This window comes from Saccharomyces kudriavzevii (genome assembly GCF_947243775.1).
Source record: "Saccharomyces kudriavzevii IFO 1802 strain IFO1802 genome assembly, chromosome: 11".
Taxonomy (NCBI): domain Eukaryota; kingdom Fungi; phylum Ascomycota; class Saccharomycetes; order Saccharomycetales; family Saccharomycetaceae; genus Saccharomyces; species Saccharomyces kudriavzevii.
In genome coordinates this window covers 71,940-95,677 of record NC_079282.1, presented here as the reverse complement: position 1 = coordinate 95,677, position 23,738 = coordinate 71,940, and the positions used below count along the sequence as shown (strand labels likewise).

General features: G+C 41.6%; 12 protein-coding genes and 1 non-coding gene across 13 annotated transcripts; 6 read left to right on the top strand and 7 right to left on the bottom strand.

Annotated features, from left to right (window-relative positions):
• Positions 1-899: 899 nt before the first annotated feature.
• LOT5 (Lot5p) lies at positions 900-1,811 on the bottom strand (the record flags this gene model as incomplete). The annotated part of the gene is made up of 1 exon (XM_056229254.1): positions 900-1,811. The coding sequence occupies one exon, from the start codon at positions 1,809-1,811 to the stop codon at positions 900-902; it is 912 nt and encodes a 303-aa protein (XP_056083291.1).
• Positions 1,812-2,382: 571 nt separating this feature from the next.
• On the bottom strand, positions 2,383-3,783 carry SPE1 (ornithine decarboxylase SPE1; the record flags this gene model as incomplete). The annotated part of the gene is made up of 1 exon (XM_056229253.1): positions 2,383-3,783. The coding sequence occupies one exon, from the start codon at positions 3,781-3,783 to the stop codon at positions 2,383-2,385; it is 1,401 nt and encodes a 466-aa protein (XP_056083290.1).
• A 521-nt stretch (positions 3,784-4,304) lies between these two features.
• ASH1 (DNA-binding transcription repressor ASH1) lies at positions 4,305-6,086 on the bottom strand (the record flags this gene model as incomplete). The annotated part of the gene is made up of 1 exon (XM_056229252.1): positions 4,305-6,086. The coding sequence occupies one exon, from the start codon at positions 6,084-6,086 to the stop codon at positions 4,305-4,307; it is 1,782 nt and encodes a 593-aa protein (XP_056083289.1).
• A 1,327-nt stretch (positions 6,087-7,413) lies between these two features.
• On the top strand, positions 7,414-7,971 carry MTR2 (Mtr2p; the record flags this gene model as incomplete). The annotated part of the gene is made up of 1 exon (XM_056229251.1): positions 7,414-7,971. The coding sequence occupies one exon, from the start codon at positions 7,414-7,416 to the stop codon at positions 7,969-7,971; it is 558 nt and encodes a 185-aa protein (XP_056083288.1).
• Positions 7,972-9,160: 1,189 nt separating this feature from the next.
• On the top strand, positions 9,161-11,401 carry FAT3 (Fat3p; the record flags this gene model as incomplete). Its single annotated transcript, XM_056229250.1, has 1 exon — positions 9,161-11,401. One exon carries the CDS (start codon positions 9,161-9,163, stop codon positions 11,399-11,401), a length of 2,241 nt encoding a protein of 746 aa, XP_056083287.1.
• A 503-nt stretch (positions 11,402-11,904) lies between these two features.
• Positions 11,905-14,472, top strand: PXA2 (ATP-binding cassette long-chain fatty acid transporter PXA2; the record flags this gene model as incomplete). The annotated part of the gene is made up of 1 exon (XM_056229249.1): positions 11,905-14,472. The coding sequence occupies one exon, from the start codon at positions 11,905-11,907 to the stop codon at positions 14,470-14,472; it is 2,568 nt and encodes an 855-aa protein (XP_056083286.1).
• A 297-nt stretch (positions 14,473-14,769) lies between these two features.
• Positions 14,770-15,957, bottom strand: HYM1 (Hym1p; the record flags this gene model as incomplete). The annotated part of the gene is made up of 1 exon (XM_056229247.1): positions 14,770-15,957. The coding sequence occupies one exon, from the start codon at positions 15,955-15,957 to the stop codon at positions 14,770-14,772; it is 1,188 nt and encodes a 395-aa protein (XP_056083285.1).
• Positions 15,958-16,381: 424 nt separating this feature from the next.
• Skdi_11.trna3L lies at positions 16,382-16,465 on the bottom strand. Its single transcript has one exon. It is a non-coding gene; the product is annotated as a tRNA-Leu (tRNA).
• Positions 16,466-17,290: 825 nt separating this feature from the next.
• Positions 17,291-17,894, bottom strand: CNB1 (calcineurin regulatory subunit B; the record flags this gene model as incomplete). Its single annotated transcript, XM_056229246.1, has 2 exons — positions 17,291-17,766; positions 17,843-17,894. 2 exons carry the CDS (start codon positions 17,892-17,894, stop codon positions 17,291-17,293), a joined length of 528 nt encoding a protein of 175 aa, XP_056083284.1.
• Positions 17,895-18,242: 348 nt separating this feature from the next.
• On the bottom strand, positions 18,243-19,841 carry DPH2 (2-(3-amino-3-carboxypropyl)histidine synthase; the record flags this gene model as incomplete). Its single annotated transcript, XM_056229245.1, has 1 exon — positions 18,243-19,841. One exon carries the CDS (start codon positions 19,839-19,841, stop codon positions 18,243-18,245), a length of 1,599 nt encoding a protein of 532 aa, XP_056083283.1.
• Positions 19,842-20,343: 502 nt separating this feature from the next.
• Positions 20,344-20,718, top strand: ACP1 (acyl carrier protein; the record flags this gene model as incomplete). Its single annotated transcript, XM_056229244.1, has 1 exon — positions 20,344-20,718. One exon carries the CDS (start codon positions 20,344-20,346, stop codon positions 20,716-20,718), a length of 375 nt encoding a protein of 124 aa, XP_056083282.1.
• A 296-nt stretch (positions 20,719-21,014) lies between these two features.
• SDS22 (type 1 protein phosphatase-activating protein SDS22) lies at positions 21,015-22,031 on the top strand (the record flags this gene model as incomplete). Its single annotated transcript, XM_056229243.1, has 1 exon — positions 21,015-22,031. The coding sequence occupies one exon, from the start codon at positions 21,015-21,017 to the stop codon at positions 22,029-22,031; it is 1,017 nt and encodes a 338-aa protein (XP_056083281.1).
• Positions 22,032-22,250: 219 nt separating this feature from the next.
• On the top strand, positions 22,251-23,639 carry MST1 (threonine--tRNA ligase MST1; the record flags this gene model as incomplete). The annotated part of the gene is made up of 1 exon (XM_056229242.1): positions 22,251-23,639. One exon carries the CDS (start codon positions 22,251-22,253, stop codon positions 23,637-23,639), a length of 1,389 nt encoding a protein of 462 aa, XP_056083280.1.
• Positions 23,640-23,738: the final 99 nt, after the last annotated feature.

Here is a 23,738-nt window from a genome sequence, read left to right as displayed (position 1 = left end):
TTTGACCTTGAATCGTATGGAAAAAAAAGATTTAATAAATTGAAAAAGGAAAAAAGAAAATTCGTTTAAAAAAGTTGCTTGTTCTTCTTTTTGTAGTGTAAGCGATAACAAGTATGAAAAAGTCCAATGTACTTTTTATATTTTTTCCCTTGGTTCTTTTTCCTTATCAATACCTTTTTTTTAGTATTTTTAGTTTCCCCTATAACTTTGTTGAAAGCCGTTTATATATATATAGATAATGATATATATACCCAGTTTAAGTTGCTCCTGCAGAACAGAAGAAAAAAGGAAATTTGTTTGGAGGAGATGGTTCAATCGATAAAAAGTATGCCAAAAATGCCGACTGTAAACTCTGATTATTGTCGCAGTGAACTGTTCAACACTTTTCGGTCATTGAGAAAGGCACACTTACTGTCAGACCAAAAGCGTTAAATAGCAACAACGTATTGTTCGCGATTATTCCTATTTTTCAACAATTTCTCCTAACCTGTGCGACGGAAAGATCGCTGTTGCGTAATTATGCTTGGCCGGGCGGCATGTGAAGTTTTTTGATCTCGTTTGTTGGAGACAAGGGAGCAGCGGGATGTGCCTGCACCTCGTGAATTGCGATATGGGGGAGACGTTGGGGCCATTACCCGGTCTAGGGGGAGACGTTGGGGCATTACCCGGTCTAGGATGAGCCGTGGGTGCACCGGTGTAAAGGGCTGGCGGGGACGGTCCACGGATTTTCACATGCTGCCGTCTGCTGAAACATCTTGACTAAGCCTTCGCAACGGCCATACGGACAGCTAGACATTCATTACTCGCTACAGAAGGGTATATACGAAGGCAAACAAGTATGTTCGTTGACGAGGATGCCGCATGATACAGTGGGGTGGGTGTCCCACAGTAGATGTAGTTCATTCTTCTCTGGCGTTCTTTCTGCCAGTGAGATTTTGATTTGCGTAGAACTCCATAGACATGCTTGCTTCTGGGCCGCCCTTAGAGACCACGTTGTCCATAACGAGATCCCCGTCCAGATCGTCTGCCAGCCCGTCGTTCTGGTATACGGGCGGCCCATGAAGGGTGTCTCCCAGCCCAGCGTAGGCGGCGTTGAGATCTTGCGCACCCTCAAACGGCATGCCGAGATCTTGGTCTTGGTCCTGGTCTTGTACGTCCCCACCGTGCAAGTCCATGCATACGGCTAGTGCTTCGTTGCAATTGTTCACCAGGTCATCGCCCCTGTTCACGCCGAAGTTCTCGAAAGTGAAAAGAGTTTCGATTTCGTTGTTATAGTGGCGATCGTATGTCGAGTATCTTGGCCTGATGGTCAATTCCACGCTCTGCACGGTGAAGTCATGTGCGTCTTCCACGTCGAGGTCGCTGGCCTGCGGCTGGAGGCTTTGGTAGAGCATGTCCAACACTTCGTCTCTTTCCAAGGTCAGCAGAATCTCTAGCCGAAGCCCTTCTCTCCCATCCGGCAGGCGTCTTGATGCATGATACAGAACGCTGCTGTATGGAATTTCCAGCCCATATCCCAGCCCATTGAACCAAATGACAATGCAGCTGTTGAGTAGAAACAGGTCTGTACCGTGTTCGTTAGGGTCCTGTGAGTCGGCTTGGTTGGACAAGTGAGAACTGAAACAAGGTGTCAAGGAACCGAGTATCAAGTCTCGACCCCCGCCAAATAGTATTATGTATTCTTCGTTATTCAATGCGGAAAAGTTGCCGTTGAATCGTGGTTGTGTCTTCTTGAATTGGGCATACGGTATAACGTTTTCGACGGAGGGTTTGGTCCTCGCAATTTGGCACTTCGATTTCTTTTGCATCATTTGCTTTTGTCAGTTGCTGGTGCTTCGTTCAAACAAATAAGCGTCTACCGATCTGAGTGCGATCTGTTTTGATTTATTTTTGGTCTATTTAGAAATATAGAGAACGACTTGGGCGGTTGATACACAGTAAAAATTTGGCTCTGCCGCAATGTCTTGGAGTCGATGCTCTCTCACCTGAATGTATTTTGTGATGATGCTTAATTTTTTGTTCATGTACGTCTTTGTCTGCGCTTCGGCCTCCTCCGGTACTAGAACGAGAAAAAAAACATTCCACCTTCACCATTTAAGCCCACTAGGGAGAAGATTTTTTGTCGTTTTCCGAACGACACTGTATGTACTAAACATAAAAAAATGCATGTAAAAAAAAAAAAAATGCTTCTGTACATAAAAAAGGCGAAAGCGAGCAGGCAGAAACATCAAATTTTGACAACTCAGCATACTCTGACTGTAAATAACGCGCATAGCTTGGTTCAAATACCGTGATCACTCCAGGACTGGGCAACGATGGCGAGATAGCCGTTTCCATTCTCTCTGTTCCTCTTATGAGAAAATGTAGTTAAATATATATCCTCTAGTCGCACTCAGAGTCAATGTAAACAATATCCGCGGTCTGTTCAAACCCATTAAATTGAGTAGCAGCGGAAGAGGTATAGGCGCCCAGGCAGGGGAAATAAAACCAATCACCTACGACAACGTCATGTTTCATGTAGTACTCTTTCGCAATACAGTCCAATCCGTCACATGTAGGCCCCCATATAGAAACCTCGTAGGGGTATTCTGCTCTGCTCTTCTTAACAGCGTCGAGGGCCGCTGTAGTGGATTCAAAATCGTTATAATGGAACTCCAAGCCGTGATACAAGGTCCTTGGATGGGGTTTTTGATGATCGAATAGAATACAGTTCATGTTTCCGTAAACTCCATCGTTGGTGTAAATCATCGCTTCGTTTTCCGATAATTTTCTCTTGGCAATTACATGAGATGCTAACGTGAAGGCTGTAGCAACGAAATATCTGCCGGGTTCTGCAATTATGTCAACATCACACCCTATAGGGAAAAACTCGTTCAGGGCTGACCGCAGGACAGCAGTTGATTCCTTAAATGATTCAAATTGGAACCCGCCGCCTATATCTAAAATCTTCAAAGGTGGCAGGTTGTATTCGTTAGTAGCCTTCTCAAATACCGTTCTTGCGTCTCTAACGGCTTTGTATAAACTTGCAAAATCGGAAGCACCTGAGCCCACGTGGAATGAAACACCCGCTAAGTTCAGACCCAATTCTTTGGCACACTTCAACAAAGAGTCCACTTTATCCATTGCACAACCATACTTAGTAGAAAGCCGGCATTGAGCTGTGGAGTCATCGGTAGCAATTCTTAATAACAGTTGAGACTTAGGATGGAATTTTTTGATTTTATACAATTCCTCCACGTTGTCAAAAGTGGACTTCATCACATTCCTTGAGGCTGCATATCTAATGAAGGACGCTACTTTGCAAGGGTTGGCGTAGACGATTCTATCTGGAGAAATGTTCATTGATAATACTCTATCAATTTCTACTTTGGAGGCACAGTCAAAATTAACGCCTAACTCCGCTAATAAAGAAAGAATCTTGTCATTGGGATTACATTTGACCGCATAAAATGGCTTGATTCTTGGAAGTTCTTTCATCCAGTTGGCGTATAATCTCTTGATTTCACCTAAATCACAAACGAAAAAGGAGTTTTCTTCACCAGGATCACAGGTTTCATTATTAATCTTGCCAATACGAACTCTCAAAGCCTGGAAAATTGCACTATGTGCTTGATCATGCGGTAGAATATCCAAATCGGGGTTATTCTTTAGTCCAAGTAACAGTTTGTTGAGGGCCTTGTCATCCTTGCAGTATTGCTTATTCTGGGTAGGCGTAGGACTAGAGACCTCCAGTATTGTAGTAGCGAAATTGGATAAAACATTCCCAATTTGAGCACGAGACATCGTGAGTCAAAACTAAAAGGTGTTTAACTTTGGTAGGGCACACTGATGTCCGGTTTATACGCAATAAAAGAAAAATCTGTAGAACAACTAAATGATTCTACTTACTTCCTCAGAAAAAACACTGCTCAAAACTGGATGACGAACCGAAGAGAGAGGGTTTCTTCTTTCTTACCTTTTAACTACACCACTGTGATCGAATTTTAGAAATGTTCGAGGCAGGATTTGCCACTATAATGTGGAGAAACTTCTTTCTTTCAGCGTTAAAACAAAGAAAATCAAGATTTCCATTCTATTACACCGGAGAAGGTCATTAGAATGATTTCACCTCGTTTGAGCGGCGCAAAAATTTTTTTACCGGGGAGGAAGAAGAGCGAAGATGCCGCGGGCGGGCGATTATTAGGTGAAAGTAAATGAGTTTTTATTAGTGGTTATATAGACCTGTAAACGGTGAAAAGAGAATAAGGCAGTTTTGTCGTGATAATGTCTCTAGCAGGTTGCTGGGAGATTCAGTTATCTATGCATTAATTCTCCACCGTCTCAGTTATGTAATTACAGAATAAGCAGCGGTACCCTTCAATTTCACAATTGCGTTCGGGAACGTATTCTCTATCTATGCCATTGGATTTCATAATGTTTATTTCACCCTTTGTGGGAATCTTACGACATATTTCGTTTAAACATCTTGTATGCGTTTTCTTATAGCGCAGACCGCACGAGTTACAGAGTTGGTCTTGCTTTCTTGGCGACCACGAGGGTCTCCAACAAGGCGAATCACTAGAATGGCAGGATACGCACACTCTTGCATGATGACGGGTAGGTGATGAGCCGCTAGATCTTCTACTCCCCTTTTTCGTGATGCTTGAATTTGACGATCTTCGAGGGCTTTGTGGGGGAGAGTCTAAGGCAAACCTATGATAATTGGGTGATCTAGGAATTGGAATGTATGCTTTTGGACGCACAGGTGAAGATGATCTTGATCTTGCCTTGCCACTTTTCGTTGGTGTGGAAGGAGGTGGTGATGAAGATGCAGATACAGAGCTGTAGCTAGAATTGTCCAGTTTCATGACCAACTGCCTCGCAGTGTTACCGAAAACAGTTGATGCTTGCTTTGAGATTTTGTTCTTTGATGGTTTCCTTATACTAGATTTGGAGTTATTCGATAGAATGTCTCTATTCGCAAGCAACTTTTTCATCTGTATCGCTTTGAAACTGTTGGTTTTTTTATGACTGGCATTTGGTGTTGGAAATGAACTTCCTCTCAATTGTCTTTGTTGTTTCACCTCTTGAACTAACTTTTCACTTATAATTGGATTGAAAATTGGGTCATTATTGTTAGATTTTTCTTCGAAAAACGGAGCGTCTGCATCCCTGAGAGATGTGCGTTCCATAGCTCTATTAGTTGGTGGGCTCATTGGTGGAGTGACAGGAGGAGTAATGCTCCATGCATTGTTAGAAAGATCCTTAAATTGATCTTTTGCCTCTAAAATCGAGGGAATCAGTCTGATACGGGCAAAAGTATCATTAGACGGCGAGTGAAACTTGGATGATTCTCTGCCGTGAAGATCTTTATCCCTTTTGGAACTAATACTACTATTTTGATGGGTTAAGTTTGGTATACGTAATGGCTTGAAATGGGCCACTTCTTCGCGTATTTTAACATAGTCTCGATAGTTCGTATCCTTACACCAATGAGTAAGGTCGGTCTTCCAATTAGCTGTCCGTTTTGATGTATCAGGGAAACGACCTGCATTTTCTTGTAAGAGAGGACTGGGCAACAGTTGTAGATGCCTTAATGACGGTAAAATTTGCTGTGAGTTTTCCGGTCTCTTAGAAAACGGGACGGACGAGAGTCTGTCTAACAACGGCAGCTGAGCCTGTGAATGGGAGGAAAGCCCAAAGCCAGATCCATAGTTAGCTGGATTCGTGAAACTACTTTGAGATAAACTGGCCTTGTTGAACTCGGGTGAGTTACCGGGTGTCAGTGAAGAAATTGGATTATATGCCATATGGTGTGGCGATGCCGGAGCTGTATTTGACTTCTTACCGAGTATTTCGTTGGCGAGAGACAACGCGGGTAGAATCGGGGACACGTTGAGCGAGTGAAACGAGTATTTCCTGGGACATGCTGAATTTGTACTGTTACCGGTTGTGATATTATTATTCTTCTTCTTATTATTATTATTATTGTAAGATAGGCTGGAGAATGATGGCAATAATAAATTATCATAATAAGAGCCGTTTGCATGAGAGTCTGGACCAGCAGACAATGCATGTAGCGGGGTTTTGAGGTATAAACTTGACATTTTTTTTTATTGTTTTCTTGTTATGCAAGTGATCTTATGAAAGAATAAAAGAATGGATAGTATTGAAGTGATAAGGATAGACGTGATAGAAAAATAGAAGTACGAGATTAAAAGGGCAACGATGGGATAGAATTGGTCAAAAAACTAAAAGGAAAGATTAGCGACTTTTTTTCCCTCTTTTCTTAAGCAGGAGCCGATGGTAGTTGCAAAGGCGGATTTATTGTACTTTATTCTGAGTAAAAAATTCGGGCTCTTATAATCAATGAAGGAAGGCACTATTTTTCTAAAGTGTGTTTTGCTTTCTTATCTAGCTTTTCTTGTTTCTTTAACAGCTAAAGTATTTTTTCGACGGAAATGAATGAACGAGAATGAAACTGTGTTTTTGTATGTTTTCGTCTAATTGTTGTGGAGTTGTATGTTCAGATCAGGCGAATTAGAAAAGCTATACTATTATATATCAATACTATGTAAAAAAAATGATTTGATCATGATCTGTACTGCTGGTTTGGTCCATGTAAGGAAAATGATCAGCCCAGTGTTCAGAAGTAAAATGTCCTTTCCAAAATTAGAGACGTAACGTGGAAATCAGACGCCCGCTTGGCGCCCATATCCTAAAATGGAAAACTAATCAGCTAAACCGATCCTTTTTGGGTAAAAAAAGGCAACGGTTTTTTTGCTGGTTAGCGATGCCAAAGAAAGTGCGCACAGCAGGAAAAATGAGATGGCGGAGGAGAGAAGACTTCTTTTTCTTAAAAGGAGCATTGTTACCAAATGGGGGAATGATATCGAGATGGCTGAATAAAAACGCTAATTAAGGGAATATACAATAGTGGATGCGCCCCAATTTTTTGTACGATACGGGGAGCAACTGCAGGCTTGACAGTGAAATGTGTAACTGTTTTCAGGCATGAACGAGACAAGATATGTGCTTGTGTTCTCATCCTCATCATCTTGAGAATTCAGTGCATTAGGCTTTTCTACACGCCTTTTTCAGAAACATTTGCTCTGAAGCAAATGTCTCCTTCGGGTAGGCAAGACTACACATGATGGTTCATTACGTAGATTGCGGGGTTTGCCAGTGTCGCAATCTTCAAAAATAAGAAATCCTTGTTGCAATGCACATATGTATGTGCGTTACGTGAGCATCGTTACCGCCAACGCGCTAACATTCACCACTTCAACGTCGTTAAAAACGATCTGTATGAACGATACTGAAAAAAAAAAATTGTAGAAAAAAGAAAACCGCATTGCACTGCTATTAGAAGATTTAAAGAGTGTTCCTCCATAAAACTGTCCTCTCCGCTACCCAACGACAGCAGTAGCAATTATGAACACCAGCAATAACAATATGGTAATGAATGACGCAAATCAAGCGCAGATAACGGCCACGTTTACCAAGAAGATATTAGCGCATCTGGATGATCCGGACCCCAACAAGATGGCCCAATTCGTACAGCTTTTCAACCCGAACAATTGCAGAATAATATTCAATGCCACTCCCTTTGCGCAAGCGACCGTTTTCTTACAAATGTGGCAAAACCAGGTCGTACAAACGCAACATGCGCTAACCGGCATAGACTATCATGCTATCCCAGGATCCGGCACATTGATATGTAGCGTGAACTGCAAGGTCAGATTCGATGAAAGCGGCAGGGACAAGATGGGACAAGACGCAACAATCCCCATTCAACCCGGCAGCAGCGGGAATAAGAATGGGCTTAATGATATGAACAAGCCAAGACCCTTTTGGGGTCCATATTTCGGTCTTTCCCTGCAATTGATCATCGACGACCGTATATTCAGAAATGACTTTAATGGTGTGATATCGGGGTTTAATTATAACATGGTTTACAAACCCGATGATTCTCTACTAAATATTCAATGAGAAGCGCCAAACTTACGGAAAAAGAAAAAATTATATAGAAATAAGTAATAACTAATACGAAAAACCAAGAAAAAAAAAAGGAAATAGAAATTACCCCAAGTCCGTGTCTCTTTTCTTTTTTCTACGATCGAAAGCACAGAACGAGGATCCTTTGCCTTGCGTATGACAAGTGTTGACGCAACTATCGTCCCTGGCAAACTGCTGGAGCAACCGAGGAGGAACCGAGGAACGGAAACGGCTGAGCGGGTCCGGCCAACTAGTCATAATAGAGGTTATCACGGCACCACAGAATCATGAGCGTTTCGCAGTTATGTGCCCGCCCTGCATAAAGGAAAAAAAAAGAAAACCAATATTGGAGTAAGGGCCTGGCATCAAGCTCAAAAATAAACCGGAAGATGATCGTTTTAGGCGTAGCCAAAGTATGTAGTTTTCAAAGCGCGTTGAGGAAAACATGAGAGCGTCTTTTGCAGCTCAGGGAAAGGATAGAATTGGCAACTCTAATCACTCCCTACATATATACTTTTATGTCTAAACTATCAAATTGGGTATAACCCCGTAAACTGATCTACCGGTTTTTCGATGGTGGAAACCCACCTCAAACACCCCACTCTCAGCTTGGTCTTGTCTTGCTCTATGGCACATTTTTTTTCTGTTGAGTTATACCCCGCGTGCCAAAAAGGGGGTAGAACGCAAAAAAAGCTTATTTGCGGGTCCTGCGGAGCATCGCTCGGAGCGGCGGGATCGAACCGCCGTGCTATGCCGAGAAGAAGAAGACTCGAAGGCATAAACCCAGTAGTACAAACTCATTTCACCCAGACCAGTGACGGTTGCGTTCAGTCCTTGCGGTTTTGCCACCTTAGTCAGCCTTTGAGGAGACCGAGGGTGCCGTGGGCTAGAATAGCCACAATGTTTAAAGGGCACTTCTAGAAGCTGCGACAGCTTTTTTGGCGCCAAATCGGCGGAAACGACTAAGTGGTTTCTAAAAGAAGGCTTCGGAGTTGTGTTCCTCGTAATTCCCGTGGTGTCGCCGATGATTTTGACGTATTTTCCTTTTAAAAAACCCCAATTCATATTATTGTAATTGTATATAAACCAGCTCGGAACAGTGTATATGTGTGGCGATGTTTGCTCCTTCCCCTGCCCCCCATAGGAAAGCTCGAAACTAAGTAAAGTAAACTAGACAAACAACATGATGTTAGGAAAACACTATACCCCGCTATCGAAGGGGGTGATTTGGACGATATTGTCTGTGTGCCTTTTTTTCATGTTCACCACATTAATATTGATCATCGTAGCCACCGCAGGCTCCACCGCAAACTATAAGCCCTTAACCAATATATACATCGGCGAGGCCGATATCAAACACATCAACGTGAGCAAAGTCATCCCTCAGATCGGTCCTATTTTGACCATATTAGGGTCTGCTTTAACGGCTCCCAATAGTTCCTTGGATGCCATTTTTGGGGCTATGAAAAACATTGCTGATACTCCGGCACTAACACCGTTGTTGTCGCTTTTGTCTAATGCTGAAAACACTACAGTCACTATCGAATCATTGACCGAATTAGCCCCCTTAGCCATCAGTGGCAACCCGGCCTCCAGCACCAGACAGTTGACGGAAATTAATGGACTACTAAAGTATTCTAACGACTCCACTGAGACGCTGGAGGGGTTGTCTAAATTAGTTTCTGCTTCGCTGTCTTCTGGGAACTCTAACTCTTCCAGCGACTCTACTACTTTGGTTCTAGGCTTACTAAGGGATTCTGACAACGCACAAAATTCCACACACGCTCTGCTCATTCTGAATAATTTGACAATGTCTGAAAAGGCACAGTTGTTGCCTGTTTTCAAGTTGTTCGCGCTATCCACGAATCAAACTGCTACCATGACAGGCTTGGCGAGCTTGATGAACACCACCATTCCTTCCTCGCTGGCTCAAACGTTATTGACTCAACTACAAAATACAATCTCGAATGGCGGTTCCTTGAACAACACGTTTAGCTCTTTACAACCGCTAGTGCCACAGACGAATGCACCCGCCTTTAGTGCAGTGGAGCTGTTGTTGGACGAAACTACGTCTGCAAACCAGACTTTAAATACTTTGTCGGATTTGCTCGAAAATAACGTCACTCAATCGCCATCAGCAAAGAAGGCTTTTGCTGCCTTGACTCAGTTGATGGACCACTCAAGCAATTCGACCATGGTCGTAACTTCGGTGCAATCCTTGGCTGCAGTCACTAATACCACCCAATCCACCCAACAACTAGTTGGATTGGACGGCGTCATAAGCTCCTCCAGCAACACCAACGAGACCTTGTCCATCTTGTCTGAACTTCAGTCCGGCCTGTCCGGTAATTCAAATAGTACGCAGTACATTCCATATCTGTTTAGTCTTCTAGGAGCATCCGCTGATCCTAAAACCACATTTTCATCCTTGGTGACGCTAACTTCGTGGGCTCAAGAAAATCCTCAGACTTTCTTGCCCATTTTGGATATTCTTGCCGACGCTAAGTCTGTCCAGCCAATTTCTCCCATGGAATTGAACGCCATGACACCAAACATCCTGGAGTATTTGAAGATTCCGATTTACTACCGTCTATCCATTTTCACACTATGTCATGCCAACTTGAAGAACGAAATTCTAGATTGCAACTCCCCACACGCTGTGCAAAACCTAGATTTTAGATCGATTATTTACAACGCATTGATCACATCAGATTTCCAACCGTATTTGAATGCTCTGAATATTACCGCCGATGATCTCTACTTGCAAGGGAAGTTGCTACATAGGGAGCACCAGTATGTGCCGGCAGTGAGATCCGTTTTGGCTTTGAACTTGTTGGCAATCATATTCTCTTTCTTTACGATGATCTTTATCATATTACTGTACTTTAACAGATATATGTTTAGACAACCACTGTGGCTAATTGTTCTAGGATTGCACGTTTGTGTTGGTGTCGCCACGATACTGGCAGCTATTATCATATCCGTTATGATCGCCATCATTAAAAGCGGCACCGCTGATGACAAATTCGGTGTCGTATTTAGATCAGGACCCGCTTATGCGGGACTAATATGGACAGCCTTCGCGCTGTCCTTCATCGCTACGGGGCTAATGATTTACACCTGGTGGAGAAACAGAAGAACAGGCCGTTACGCATCTGCAGCTGCATTGAATAAGAACGGAGAAAAATACACGTATGGAGATGGCGCAGCTATTTCGGCCGGTGATAACTTGGATGATGAGAGTGCTGATGTCGAAAAGAATGACAACCGCAATGAGATAGCCGCTATTGATGGCAGCAGTTCTGCAAATAACACAGATGCTTTAAGAAGTACAAGCGATGAAGCGGAACTCAAGCACCCTGGTGTGACTTCGAACGTTTCAAATGAACCTGCAGTTATCACTAATCAACAAGTGATACCTTAATTTCTTCCTCTTATCTAATATTCTTCATTATTTATTTTCCTTCATGTATACCAAACGTTTTTCGTGCCTTTTTTAATTCCTCTATGTACGATTATAATATATAAATATCGTCTCCAGAATCTTTCTTGAGTACCTTAATTTAATTCTTCAAAAAATGAATCGAAATCGATAATGTTATTTTTGCAGATTTCATACCTTTTGCTCATGTCTAATTGTTTTCCATTTGTTTTCAGTATATCCCTTCGGCGTTAATTATTGTTATCACCGCTAGTTTTTATCACCTCGGAAAGATTTAAGGGCGGTAATGAAATGTGGAGTAAAATAAATTGAAGGCTGTATGTTTAACTGCTCGGCTCGATCAAAGAGATTAGTCTGCTATTTAAAGTTAGTGCTGCTTCTCATTCTGTAGTGTATAGTTTCTTCCATCGCTGTTTATCTATGGATATGAAAAACAGCCAAGAAGGATAAAAGCACGATTAAGAACGCTCAAGAAATATTTTATGATGATCTCAACCGCCTCTGTGTTTTATCGGAAGCATAGAGTAAATTTATTACGTTCTTCGTACATTATATTATTGCTAGCCACGCTTTACAACTCAAACTCCAGCTCTAGCGAGAATAAAAACAGTAAAAAGGATACTCAGTCGACTGATTTAGAGAATAAGAAGATAGATGAGGAGAAAGGAGTAGGAACAGATGAAGGTAAAGGGGAAGATGACGACAGTAACGAAGAGTTAACGATGATTTCTAAGCATAGTACAGATACAGAAGACAGAGCAGTTACATTCGACAAGGAGAATAAAAGCACGCACAAAGAAGCACAGCAACGAGGAAAGGTAGATTTTTTGTTCAAGCTTTTATTACATGACAAAAAGTGCCTCATTTTGTTCATTACACAGGCTATTCTTTTGAATATCAGGACATTGCTGTCTCTTCGCGTGGCTACTTTGGATGGTCAATTAGTTTCCACACTAGTAAAAGCTCAATACGCAAACTTCACGAAGATCCTACTGGGGAAATGGATGATCCTTGGAATTCCCGCCAGTTTTATCAATTCATTGATCAGTTACACAACGAAACTGTGCGCTGTTACTATAAACAGGAAAATATCGGATTTTTTGTTATCGAAATACTTATCTAATCACCATACGTTCTATTCCGTGGCTTCTGCTGAATCTGTATCCGAAATTCAAGATAATTTGACGAGGGACATTTACACGTTTTCTATGAATTCATCTTTACTGCTAAACCAACTGTTGAAGCCAATGTTGGACTTGATACTCTGCTCGTTCAAATTATTAACTTCGAATACTAGTGTTATGGGCGAAGGAACTCTTGCATTGGGCTTAATCGTTTACGCTTCCAATTCTCTGTTAAAATTGATTCAACCAAACTTCACTAAGCTGACGATGGCAAGCGCATCTCTAGAAAGTTGGTTTAGATCTTTGCACTCTAATCTGCATTCGAACAACGAGGAAATAGCATTACTCAGAGGGCAGAAGAGAGAACTGGCCAACGTTGATTATTCATTTTACCGGTTGGTACTATTCTTGAACCGAGAAATAAAAGCAAGAGCTATTTATGACATTGCTACTGCGTTTGTCATCAAGTATACTTGGGGTGCAGCCGGCTTAGTGTTGTGTTCGATTCCAATATTTTTTAAAGACACCCCTAAAGAAGATACCTTAGAACCTAAGGAACCAAAGAACGACATGACAGCTGACTTCATCACGAATAGAAGATTATTAGTTACTGCGTCAAGTTCTATCGGAAGATTTGTTGAGTTGAAGAGGAATATCCAGCAATTACGTGGTATCAGGTTACGGCTAAATAAGTTCAATGATTTGTTGGATGCAAATAAGGTTGATGATGGTAAGGAACCTAAGGATGAAGGATGTATAGTGGAGTACGATGATTCAAAAATAAAATTTGAAAACGTCCCATTAATAACACCGGCATATCAAGTTTTAGTTCCCGAACTAAGCTTTGATTTGGAGCACGGAAACCATCTGCTAATTATTGGGCCGAATGGCTGCGGCAAATCATCGTTATTCCGTATTCTTGGTGGGTTATGGCCTGTAAGAGCGACTGCCAATAAAAATCACCAATCGAAACTAATAATGCCGCGTAGAACAGTGGGTAAAGACTGTGCAATCTTTTACTTGCCTCAAAGACCATATATGGGGAATAGGTCAACATTTAGGGAACAGATCATTTACCCAGACACTATTCAACAATTTGAAGAAAAGTACCACAACGATTACGATTTAGGCGATGCAGATCTGGTAAAGATTTTACAATTACTAGATTTGGAGGATTTAGTTACGGAAAATATGTCACTTGTACTGGCTCAAAGGACTTCTAAAAATGGCGTCCAACAACCCTCGACGGAGGACAACCAATCGCCATGCACCATCAAGATTCTTGATGCTTTCAGTATAATAAGAAACTGGTCCGAAGAATTAACAATCGGCGTTCAACAGCGGTTAGCTATGGCAAGAATGTATTATCATAAACCCAAATTCGCTGTCCTTGATGAATGTACCTCTGCGGTAGCACCAGAAATGGAGCAACAGATGTACGAAAATGCACAAAAATTTGGCATATCATTAATATCCGTTTGTCACAGAACAAGTTTATGGCATTTCCATAATTATCTGTTAAAATTTGACGGTAAAGGAGGATATCAATTTGGACCCTTTAACCCGCAGGAAAGATTGAGTAATGAAGAAAAACTGCTGGAACTAAATGCCATATTGGACCAGCAGGTGCCGCTATGGGAGAGAAAGTTGAAAGATTTGACAATTGCAAAGGAATCAAACATCATACGTAAGTCAGAAACAAATTTGAACCTCTACGAAAGGACCGAAGACCCAAGACCATCCAAATCCAATGCATTTTTCAACCTGAACAAAGAGCATACTTTCGCATCTCCCGCAGGGAAGGAGCCTAGCAAGAGATTACCGTTATTTTCCAAACCATCACCCCCATCAGCATCAAATCTATTAAGAAATAAAAAAAACAAGAACAAAGGAGGCAAAACGAAAACGGAACAGGAAAAAGAAACATAACATATGCAATCAAAAAAAATCTTTATCAGTGTATAAATTTGATAAATAATTATTTTATATAGTTCGATATTTCAAAAAAAGCATGGGTTGCCTAATTTTAAATGCCATTATCTCTGATACACCTGTGTTTCCGGCTCCAATTATTATACCGCAATTATGAAACCTGTGAATATCCGTACGATTTTCCTTTTTATGCAAATAAACAATTTCCTATGTATATAAATTTACTTTTTGAATATTCATGACCTGCTGTCAGAGACTTCCCATTACTTTTGTAGACTAGACTAAAATCTATCCCTATCTTGAATCAGGCGTAGTTGAATGAGTCAAGAGTGATGATTGATTGTTCGTTACCGATGATGGTGAGTTCATATTCGGAACGTTATTCGGTGATGCGTTGTCTGTTGCAGACGAAATTATGCGCGGCAAAGAATCAATTTCTTGGATAATGAATTCTCTTTCATCAAGGAAAGTAGAGTCCTGAGAATCCAAACCAAAACCTTTGAAATATGCCAGTAGTTTATCCCTGTTTTTGACAAGGATATCAAAAACGGGTTTCGATTTTCTTGGATTAGCTACCATCACTTTAAACACGTTGAAGGCTTCAAGTTGTAAATTTTTGGACTTGTCAGTCATTAAAGTCATTATTAGCTTCAAATTCTCTGGAGAATTGATGTATATGTTCATCAACGCGTTATTAGACCTTATCACAATTAATGACGCTAACAGCTTGGTACTCTGTCGTTTAGTTACGTAGCTTCCGTGTGCCATTAACTTGTTAATGCATTTAATGAACCTGATGATATTATTTTCATTGCTGAAGAATTCCTTAGAAACTAATTTGGGGTGCGTGGTAAATGCAGCACTCAATATTTGTAAAGATTCCGTACTAATCTCAAAATTGCCCAATTTTGCAAGTTCAAAGAACTTCCATAGCTGAGGATCCTTTAGTATGATTCGACAAAGTTGCTCATACTTTATGCATTCAATAATCATATTGCCTACTGTTAAAAAAATATCCTGGCAGCCCTTTTGCTGTAGAGAAATTTCCGCTGTCCTTAACATTAAAGAGATGGTTTTTGGTTGCGAGACTAGATAATCTACTGTAACGAATTTATTATCCTTAGAGTATCCGAGACATATAGAGAAAATAAGCATGCATTCCCTTCTTGCTTCAAACTCTAAATCCACAAAATGTAATAATAGCTCATAAAACACATCGGCATGGTGCATAGCAGTATACAGTTCATCAATGGCTTCTGCTGTTGGATGAGGCTCGGTATCACCGACGATAAAATGCTTTGTACCGATTAGATACTTGGTACACTCTTCTTGTGCCTTTCGTTTATTGTCCTGAGTTAATGAGGGAGAGCTGAATTTGTTGAGTTGTTCGATGATCAACCTGGCATAATCGGAAGGAGTCTTGGGGTTTTTCTTCCACCAAAATGCCATATCCAAGTCTTGGTTTTTGTATTTCTTAAACATTTATCTTTTCTATGTGGATTTTTATATTGAGGGTTAGGTGCAATAAACTAGTCACTAACAAGAAGTCTGCTATAGTTTAACTAGTACGAGATGAAAGTGTTCTCTTGGACAATAAACAGCTAACGCCTGTAAATATTGTGTCAGTACCTGTTTTGAAACAATCCTGAGACGGTCTTTTTTCATTTTTTTATTTTTTTAAGAGAGTAATCAGCGGGCTTCCTCCTTATTTGCGTTTGCTATAACCGTACCTTTTCTAAACACAAAAAATCCAAAATGTTGGGACAATTGATGCATTAATAGGGGCTAATTTTGCTGCCGTTTGTGCCCAATGGAGGAAACCTTTTATCGGATTCTTGCTGTCGGCTCTCCAGTAGGAGTATACGGCTGTTTGTATTCATCAAGAATAATGAAATTAAAAAAATGGTGAAGGATGCGAGGTTCGAACTCGCGCGGACAACCGTCCAACAGATCTTAAGTCTGCCGCCTTAGACCACTCGGCCAACCCTCCATATATTTTGATGATTATTTTCATTCAAGATAGCATACACCAACAGGACAAGAATGGATACGTTAAGCAAACCACAATATCGCTTAGATGTACCATCCCCAACCCAGAAGTTCTGAGCAATTACTTAGATCCGAGATTCTGCGCTTTCATCCTCTGACCGTGGGTAAGTAACTTCCCGTGACAAGTGGTTTAGCAGCAAGTTACTTCTCTGACATCAACAGGGTCGCTAAGCTACCCTGGTACTACTCGGGGATCGAAATATAACAATGAAATAATTCGTCCGCCAGATTTACTTATTTGATGGTCACTGAAACTTCCCCATTCATCGATACTGGTTGATTTTTGTTCGTTGAAATGAGATTGTGTTCAAGCAAGAAACAACCAACGCCCATCGATTACCAGTATAACGGGCTAGACAGAATATCTTCCTTTTACTGGAGTATTATTACACGAGCTCTCAGAACAAGAGGTAAATTATGAGATCAGCAGAAGGCGATCCAGAACTGCCATCGGAATCAGCGGAGGCTGATGCGCAAAGATTGATAATTCAGGATTATCGCTTCTAGCAAATTCAAAATATCTCAAACATCGTCGCCTTTAAAAAGCACGGAAGGCGAAAATTGTGATCAAGTTCAAACCGGTCGCGACCAGTTTCATAGTCAATCATTAATTTCTACTTTCTACTTGTCCTCCCGATCGCGTTTTTACATCGTTATATATATATAAGTACTTATATGTAAAAGCGTAAAGTCTAACTGGTGCGAGTGTGCGGTTCTTCTGGAAAATTTGCTGCTTGCATATTTTTTATTTGCGTTCCTTCCTACCCTAAACATCGTACTGCAATGTCAGACTCTTGGCCACTTCGGTGGTTTCGATGGCATTCTTGAACTCTTCGAAACTTAGACGTCCATCGTCATCACTATCATTCTCCATTATTGTCCTATCTACTATCTGCTGCAGCTGTTCATCATCCAGATTGGAACCCACCATGATTTTCAGAACAATGAACAACTCACCATTCGATATGAAGCCGTCTTTATCAATATCGTAGATTTTGAAGGCAAACTTCAATTTTTCGTCCTTGGACCCACGCCCACTAAAGATAGACAACCCTGTGATAAATTCTTGGAAATCTACGTCACCGCTATTATCAGCATCGAAAACCTCCATTATACGTCCAGCAAGGGGATTCGATGAAACACCAGGAATGCTCATGAACTCGTTTTTGTCAATGGAGCCAGAGCTATCCCTGTCTAATTTCATAAATCTTTTCCTCAACCTCTCAATTTCATCTCTATCAACTGTACAAAATGGGGTATGTTAGTAAAATTCGTCCAATTCGCTTTTTCTTTCTTTCTTTCACTTCAAATTACATACAGTTTGTATCTTCTAAAAGTCCATCCACAATTTTGGAAGGAGCTGCACCCATATTGAGGAAAAAAACGTACTTCTATATACTATCTGATCAACATCGGAATAAACATATATAGTGCCAACCACTACATGTGTCGGTGCTATGTTAAAAACTTACTTATAAAAGTACCTTTATTGCATGTGCACATTCGGCAAAAAACCCATTGGTTTCAGAAACACTACCCGGACCTTCAATTGGTCACATTACACGGAAAAATACTTCAAATATTCTGGCGGCTAATTTCGAAGAGTCTTCTATATAAAGGATACGTTGTTGGTGTTATTAAATAGTGTGTTAATTGAGAAGTTCAATTGAATTATGGAATTAAATAGAGAAATAACAGTGCGAGAGAGCTCGTTAGTGTTACTTGTCGTCCTTGTTTATGGCGTCCTTGCGATCGAACCCATAACCACGTGCGACACCGGATATACCTTCTTCAATATCCGCACCGGTTTCATCAACCTCGGTGAATTCAAAGTCGCTCCCGAGACCCTTCCATGAACGGTTTTGTAGCGCCGATGCTGAAGTAGATACGGTGCCCTTGATGATGGCGCCCGAGGCGGTGTGTCTTGTAGTTAGCTGCTTGGAGTCATCTGCCGTCTCCAACTCCAGGTGCGTTAGTGCTCGTAGTGGCCTTGACAGGTTAGTGTATCTGCCCTTGACCACGTCGAACTCCGGCTCATCTGTGGTGGTACTGGCGGAGGCTGCATCGCCTCCGCCCATGTTCTGTTCGATTTCATCGATGGCGTCTTTGAAGTCCACAATCCACTTGCCGGTCCATGTGACCTCTTCGCTCAACGCCAAGTTCAGCTCGTAAGGCGTTATGATCGGCTTGTAAAACTCGTTGAACTGGTCAACGATGATGCCACTTTGACTGCAACCGAGAATGCACCAAATATCGATATCCTCGAAGTTTGCCAGTTTGGCAACATTCGGCTTCCCGACGACAAACAAGTAATGCTTCTTCTCACGAGTTTTGATGAGCTTAGCCAGCCCATTGATGGTTTCTCTGGTGTTGCGTAGCGACAGAGTGTTGACCAGGATGCCTATACAGCCTGCCGTTCTCGCCACATGCATGTATTTGTAACGCTTCATGAGTGAGGGAAAGGGCCCTGTCACCAGCCCCGATAAGGCCGGATCAAAGATATGTATGGACTGGAACGTAGTGGACAAGTACAATAGCCTTGGGTCCTGAGGCGTAGTTAAGTGGAAGAGATGGTATTCCTCAGGCAGGACACTCTCGGCTTTGTCATGCTGCCCGAATAATGTGCTACTGTTGCCGAATTCACCGACCTGACTCACATCCTCTGGAACATGGAAAGTATCGAGTATAGTGACGAGACCGTCCCCTGCTAGGGATGTGTTTATTTGGGAATATATGATATTGGTGTAGTGCAAATCACGTGCCAAGATACTGTACAGTTGCGATAGGTGCTTCGAGAAGGGAGCATTTGCCATCAAACAGATTTTCGAGGACAGGTCGGGAAACGCCCTCTGGAAGTTCTCCACCACTAAGGGCGTATTCAGAAACGGAGTTCCGAACGAGTAGACGACGGGTAGGTTCTGGATGGCGTTGAGGCACGCGTCACCAAAATGTACCACCAGGTCTGCCTGGACGTGCTCAGCAGCGACCTCATCCACACAGCATGCACTGTACGCCGTGTCGGCTAGAATCCAAAACTTTACCGTCTCGTCCGCGAACCTCGACTGCAGCGACCTTATTATCAGCGAGGAGTCTTTGATCAGGTCATCCGGGAACTGCAGAGTTACGCTTCGGTACTCCGGATGACCTTGCAGGTACTCTATGAGAACTTCGATATTATAATAATTCGAGATAAGCTGCATGAGCTCATCGCCATTGTAGTCCGGGCCCAGATACGAAGACCTGTCAATTTCACTCGCCTCCACCTTCTGAAACGCAACGTCACACTGCGTGGTCGACAAAGCTGGTGCAACTTCCATTCTGAAACTCTGTACGCTGGATCGATGCCTTTGAGTACCTAATCATCTGTATTATGCTCTTCCTGCTCTGTTTTACCTATGAAATTCTCTGTTTTTTTCCTTCCTGCGATGAGCTTCTCTCGCTGAAAAAAACGAAGAAAACGAGGCAAGCAATGACACTAAATACACATAAAAGGCTGATCTTTGGCCAACTGGCTCCCTTCACTGAGACCAAACTGATGATAGGGTACAGAATTAGCACTAGTACTTTGCGGTAATAGCAAACCTACTGTTCCTAGCATACACCTCTGTGAACGGACTGCCTAACGTTTTCTCGTAGGCCACGTGACTAAATCACGTTTTACGGTAGCTACATAATTTGTCATCTTCCTTGTTTCTGTTTCTTCGCCCCTTCGAACGGATTCTGGGTAAAAGAAGATGAAGAAGAAGAAATTAGAAGATAACTGCTCAAGTAGCGCAACCACCGCAGAATATCACAGCACAGTACTGCACCCTCGCTGCCATGTTTAGATCAGTCTGCCGCATTTCCCCTCGTATTGCATCTTCTGCGTACCGCGCCATAATGGGCCGTCCTGTCGTGGCCAAAACACTCGCACAAAGGTTCTACTCCGCCAACGTGAGCAAAGACCAGGTCTCTCAGAGAGTCGTAGACGTCATCAAGGCTTTTGACAAAAACTCGCCCAACATTGCCAACAAACAGATCTCCAGCGACACTCAGTTCCACAAGGACTTGGGGTTGGACTCCCTGGACACTGTAGAGCTGCTTGTGGCCATTGAAGAAGAATTCGACATCGAAATCCCGGACAAAGTGGCTGATGACTTGAGAAGTGTGGGTGAAACAGTCGACTATATCGCTTCCAACCCCGACGCGAACTAAGTGCCCGCCCTGCTCTACTATATTATATCGTGTCACGCCATATTATATTATATTCGTACGTATATAAATAGATCGATTGACCTGCATATATATGTATACATACATATATTATATATATATAACCAGCCCTGTTAATACCATACTTCACCTTACTCTTTTCTCCCTTTTTTCTCGTTGACTGCTATTTTGGCCCGGAACTATATATTAAGGTACTGTTGGAAAAAACAGTACCTGTATGGACTTTAAAACCAAACAATAAGAAGTGCAAAGGAGCTCAGCATCACATAGCAGTTGTCATGGAGAACACTCTTGCTGATATCAATGCTGAAGAAAAGGACGAACAACGCAAGGTCGAAGTCTTGGACGATACGAATCTCGACTTCATTAGCGCGGATTCAGAATTGACGCAAGATTTGCCTGATGATGTAGAGGTCATCGATTTGATTCATCTGAAAATCAAATCACTGGAAGATTTGAACCTTTACAGGTTCAAAAACCTCAAGCAGTTATGTTTGAGACAAAATCTGATCGAAAGTATAAGCGAAGTAGAAGTTTTGCCCCATGACAAGATTGTTGACCTCGATTTCTACGATAACAAGATCAAACACATCTCTTCCAACGTTAACAAACTTACCAAATTAACCTCGTTAGACCTGTCCTTCAACAAGATCAAGCATATCAAAAACCTGGAAAATTTGACTGAGCTGGAGAATTTATTCTTTGTGCAGAACAGCATTTCAAAGATCGAAAATCTGTCCACTTTAAAATCGCTGAAGAACTTAGAGTTGGGTGGCAATAAAATACACACCATCGAACCCGATTCTTTCGAAGGTCTATCAAATCTAGAGGAGATTTGGCTGGGTAAGAACTCCATACCAAGACTGATTAACCTACATCCTTTACAAAATCTGAAGATCCTATCCATCCAGTCTAATAAGCTGAAAAGAATCGAAAATTTAGAAGCGTTGACCAATTTAGAGGAGCTGTATCTGTCGCATAACTTCATCGCCAAAATCGAGGGTCTGGAGAAAAACCTGAAACTAACCACTTTGGACATCACATCGAACAAAATCACGTGCCTGGAAAACCTGAACCACCTGCCCAATCTGACCGATATATGGGCATCGTTTAACAAGATCGATCAGTCTTTTGAGAGCTTGGGCGAGAATTTGTCCAATTTATCACGCTTGGAGACCATTTATCTGGAGGGCAACCCGATCCAATTGGAAAATAAGACTTCTTATAGAAGAAAATTAACCATGAACTTACCTCCCTCTCTACAGAAGATCGACGCGACATACATAAAGGGCTGATCTTCCCCAGGATACCTAGTATTTTTCTTTCCAGTATGTATATATATACATATACATATACATATATATATGCAGCTTTCGTCCTCTTGACAAAATAAAAACTAAAAAAATGAACTAAAGTCCGCCCTTAAAACCTCGAGCATTGAAAAAAGAATGATCTAATATATTACATTAAGAACACATAACGTCAGCCAAGCGTACGCTTTTCTGCTGCTCAACATGAAAAGTCAATTCATAAGACCTCGTTGTTTTCTCAATGCCTCTCGGAATCGTGTCTTCTATTCCACCGTAAAGACCGCCAAAAACGCCTCGCCCACGACGCCGGCCACCATGACATCCATGGTATCTCAGAGGCAGGATCTCTTCATGACAGATCCGTTGTCCCCTGGCTCCATGTTCTTCCTTCCCAATGGCGCTAAAATCTTCAATAAATTGATAGAGTTTATGAAGTTACAACAGAAATTCAAATTTGGCTTCAATGAGGTGATAACGCCGTTAATTTACAAAAAGACCCTATGGGAGAAATCAGGTCATTGGGAAAATTACTCCAATGACATGTTCAGAGTGGAGACTACCGACGAGGAAAAGGAAGAGTATGGTTTGAAACCAATGAATTGTCCAGGCCACTGCCTTATCTTCCGTAAAAAAGATAGATCGTACAACGAACTTCCCTTGCGATTCTCGGATTTTTCACCACTACATAGAAACGAGGCTTCCGGTGCATTATCAGGACTAACGAGATTAAGGAAATTCCATCAAGATGATGGTCATATCTTTTGCGCTCCTTCCCAGGTGAAATCGGAAATTTTCAACTGTTTGAAACTAATCGACATAGTTTACAATAAGATTTTCCCCTTCGCTAAAGGTGACACTGGTACAGCTAACAACTATTTTATAAATTTTTCCACCAGACCAGACCACTTCATTGGGGACGTAGAAGTCTGGAACCATGCCGAACAAGTGCTCAAGGAAATTCTAGAAGAATCAGACAAACCGTGGAAATTAAACGCTGGTGACGGGGCATTTTATGGTCCAAAACTGGACATAATGCTAACCGATCACTTGGGTAAAACTCATCAGGTCGCCACCATTCAGTTAGATTTCCAATTACCCGAGAGGTTCGACTTGAAATTCAAAGATCAAGACAATTCCTACAAGAGACCAATTATGATTCATAGGGCTACTTTTGGTTCAATCGAAAGATTCATGGCTTTACTAATAGATTCAAACGAGGGCCGCTGGCCATTTTGGTTAAACCCTTATCAGGCGGTAATCATTGCTGTAAATACCAAAAGTGAGCAACAACTAAAGATGTGCAACGATTTACTAAAAAAACTACGCAATGAAGGAAAGGCAAATGATATGGAGCCTATTACTTTGAATGATTGGCATTTCAACGCTGACCTTGATATAAGAAACGAACCTGTAGGATATAGAATCAAATCTGCCATTTTGAAAAATTATTCTTATTTAGTCATTGTGGGAGATGAAGAAGTAAAGCTGCAAAAATACAACATCCGAGAACGTGACAACAGGAAGAGTTTTGAAAAACTTACCTTGGATGAAATTCGGGAAAAATTCATTAATTTGGAAAAAAACTACAAGTAATATGCAAACACAACATGTTATCCTGTAAATAATAACGACATGCATTTTTATTTTAGTTGTACCTTATACAAATACGAGACCTCCACCCCACCCGCGCAT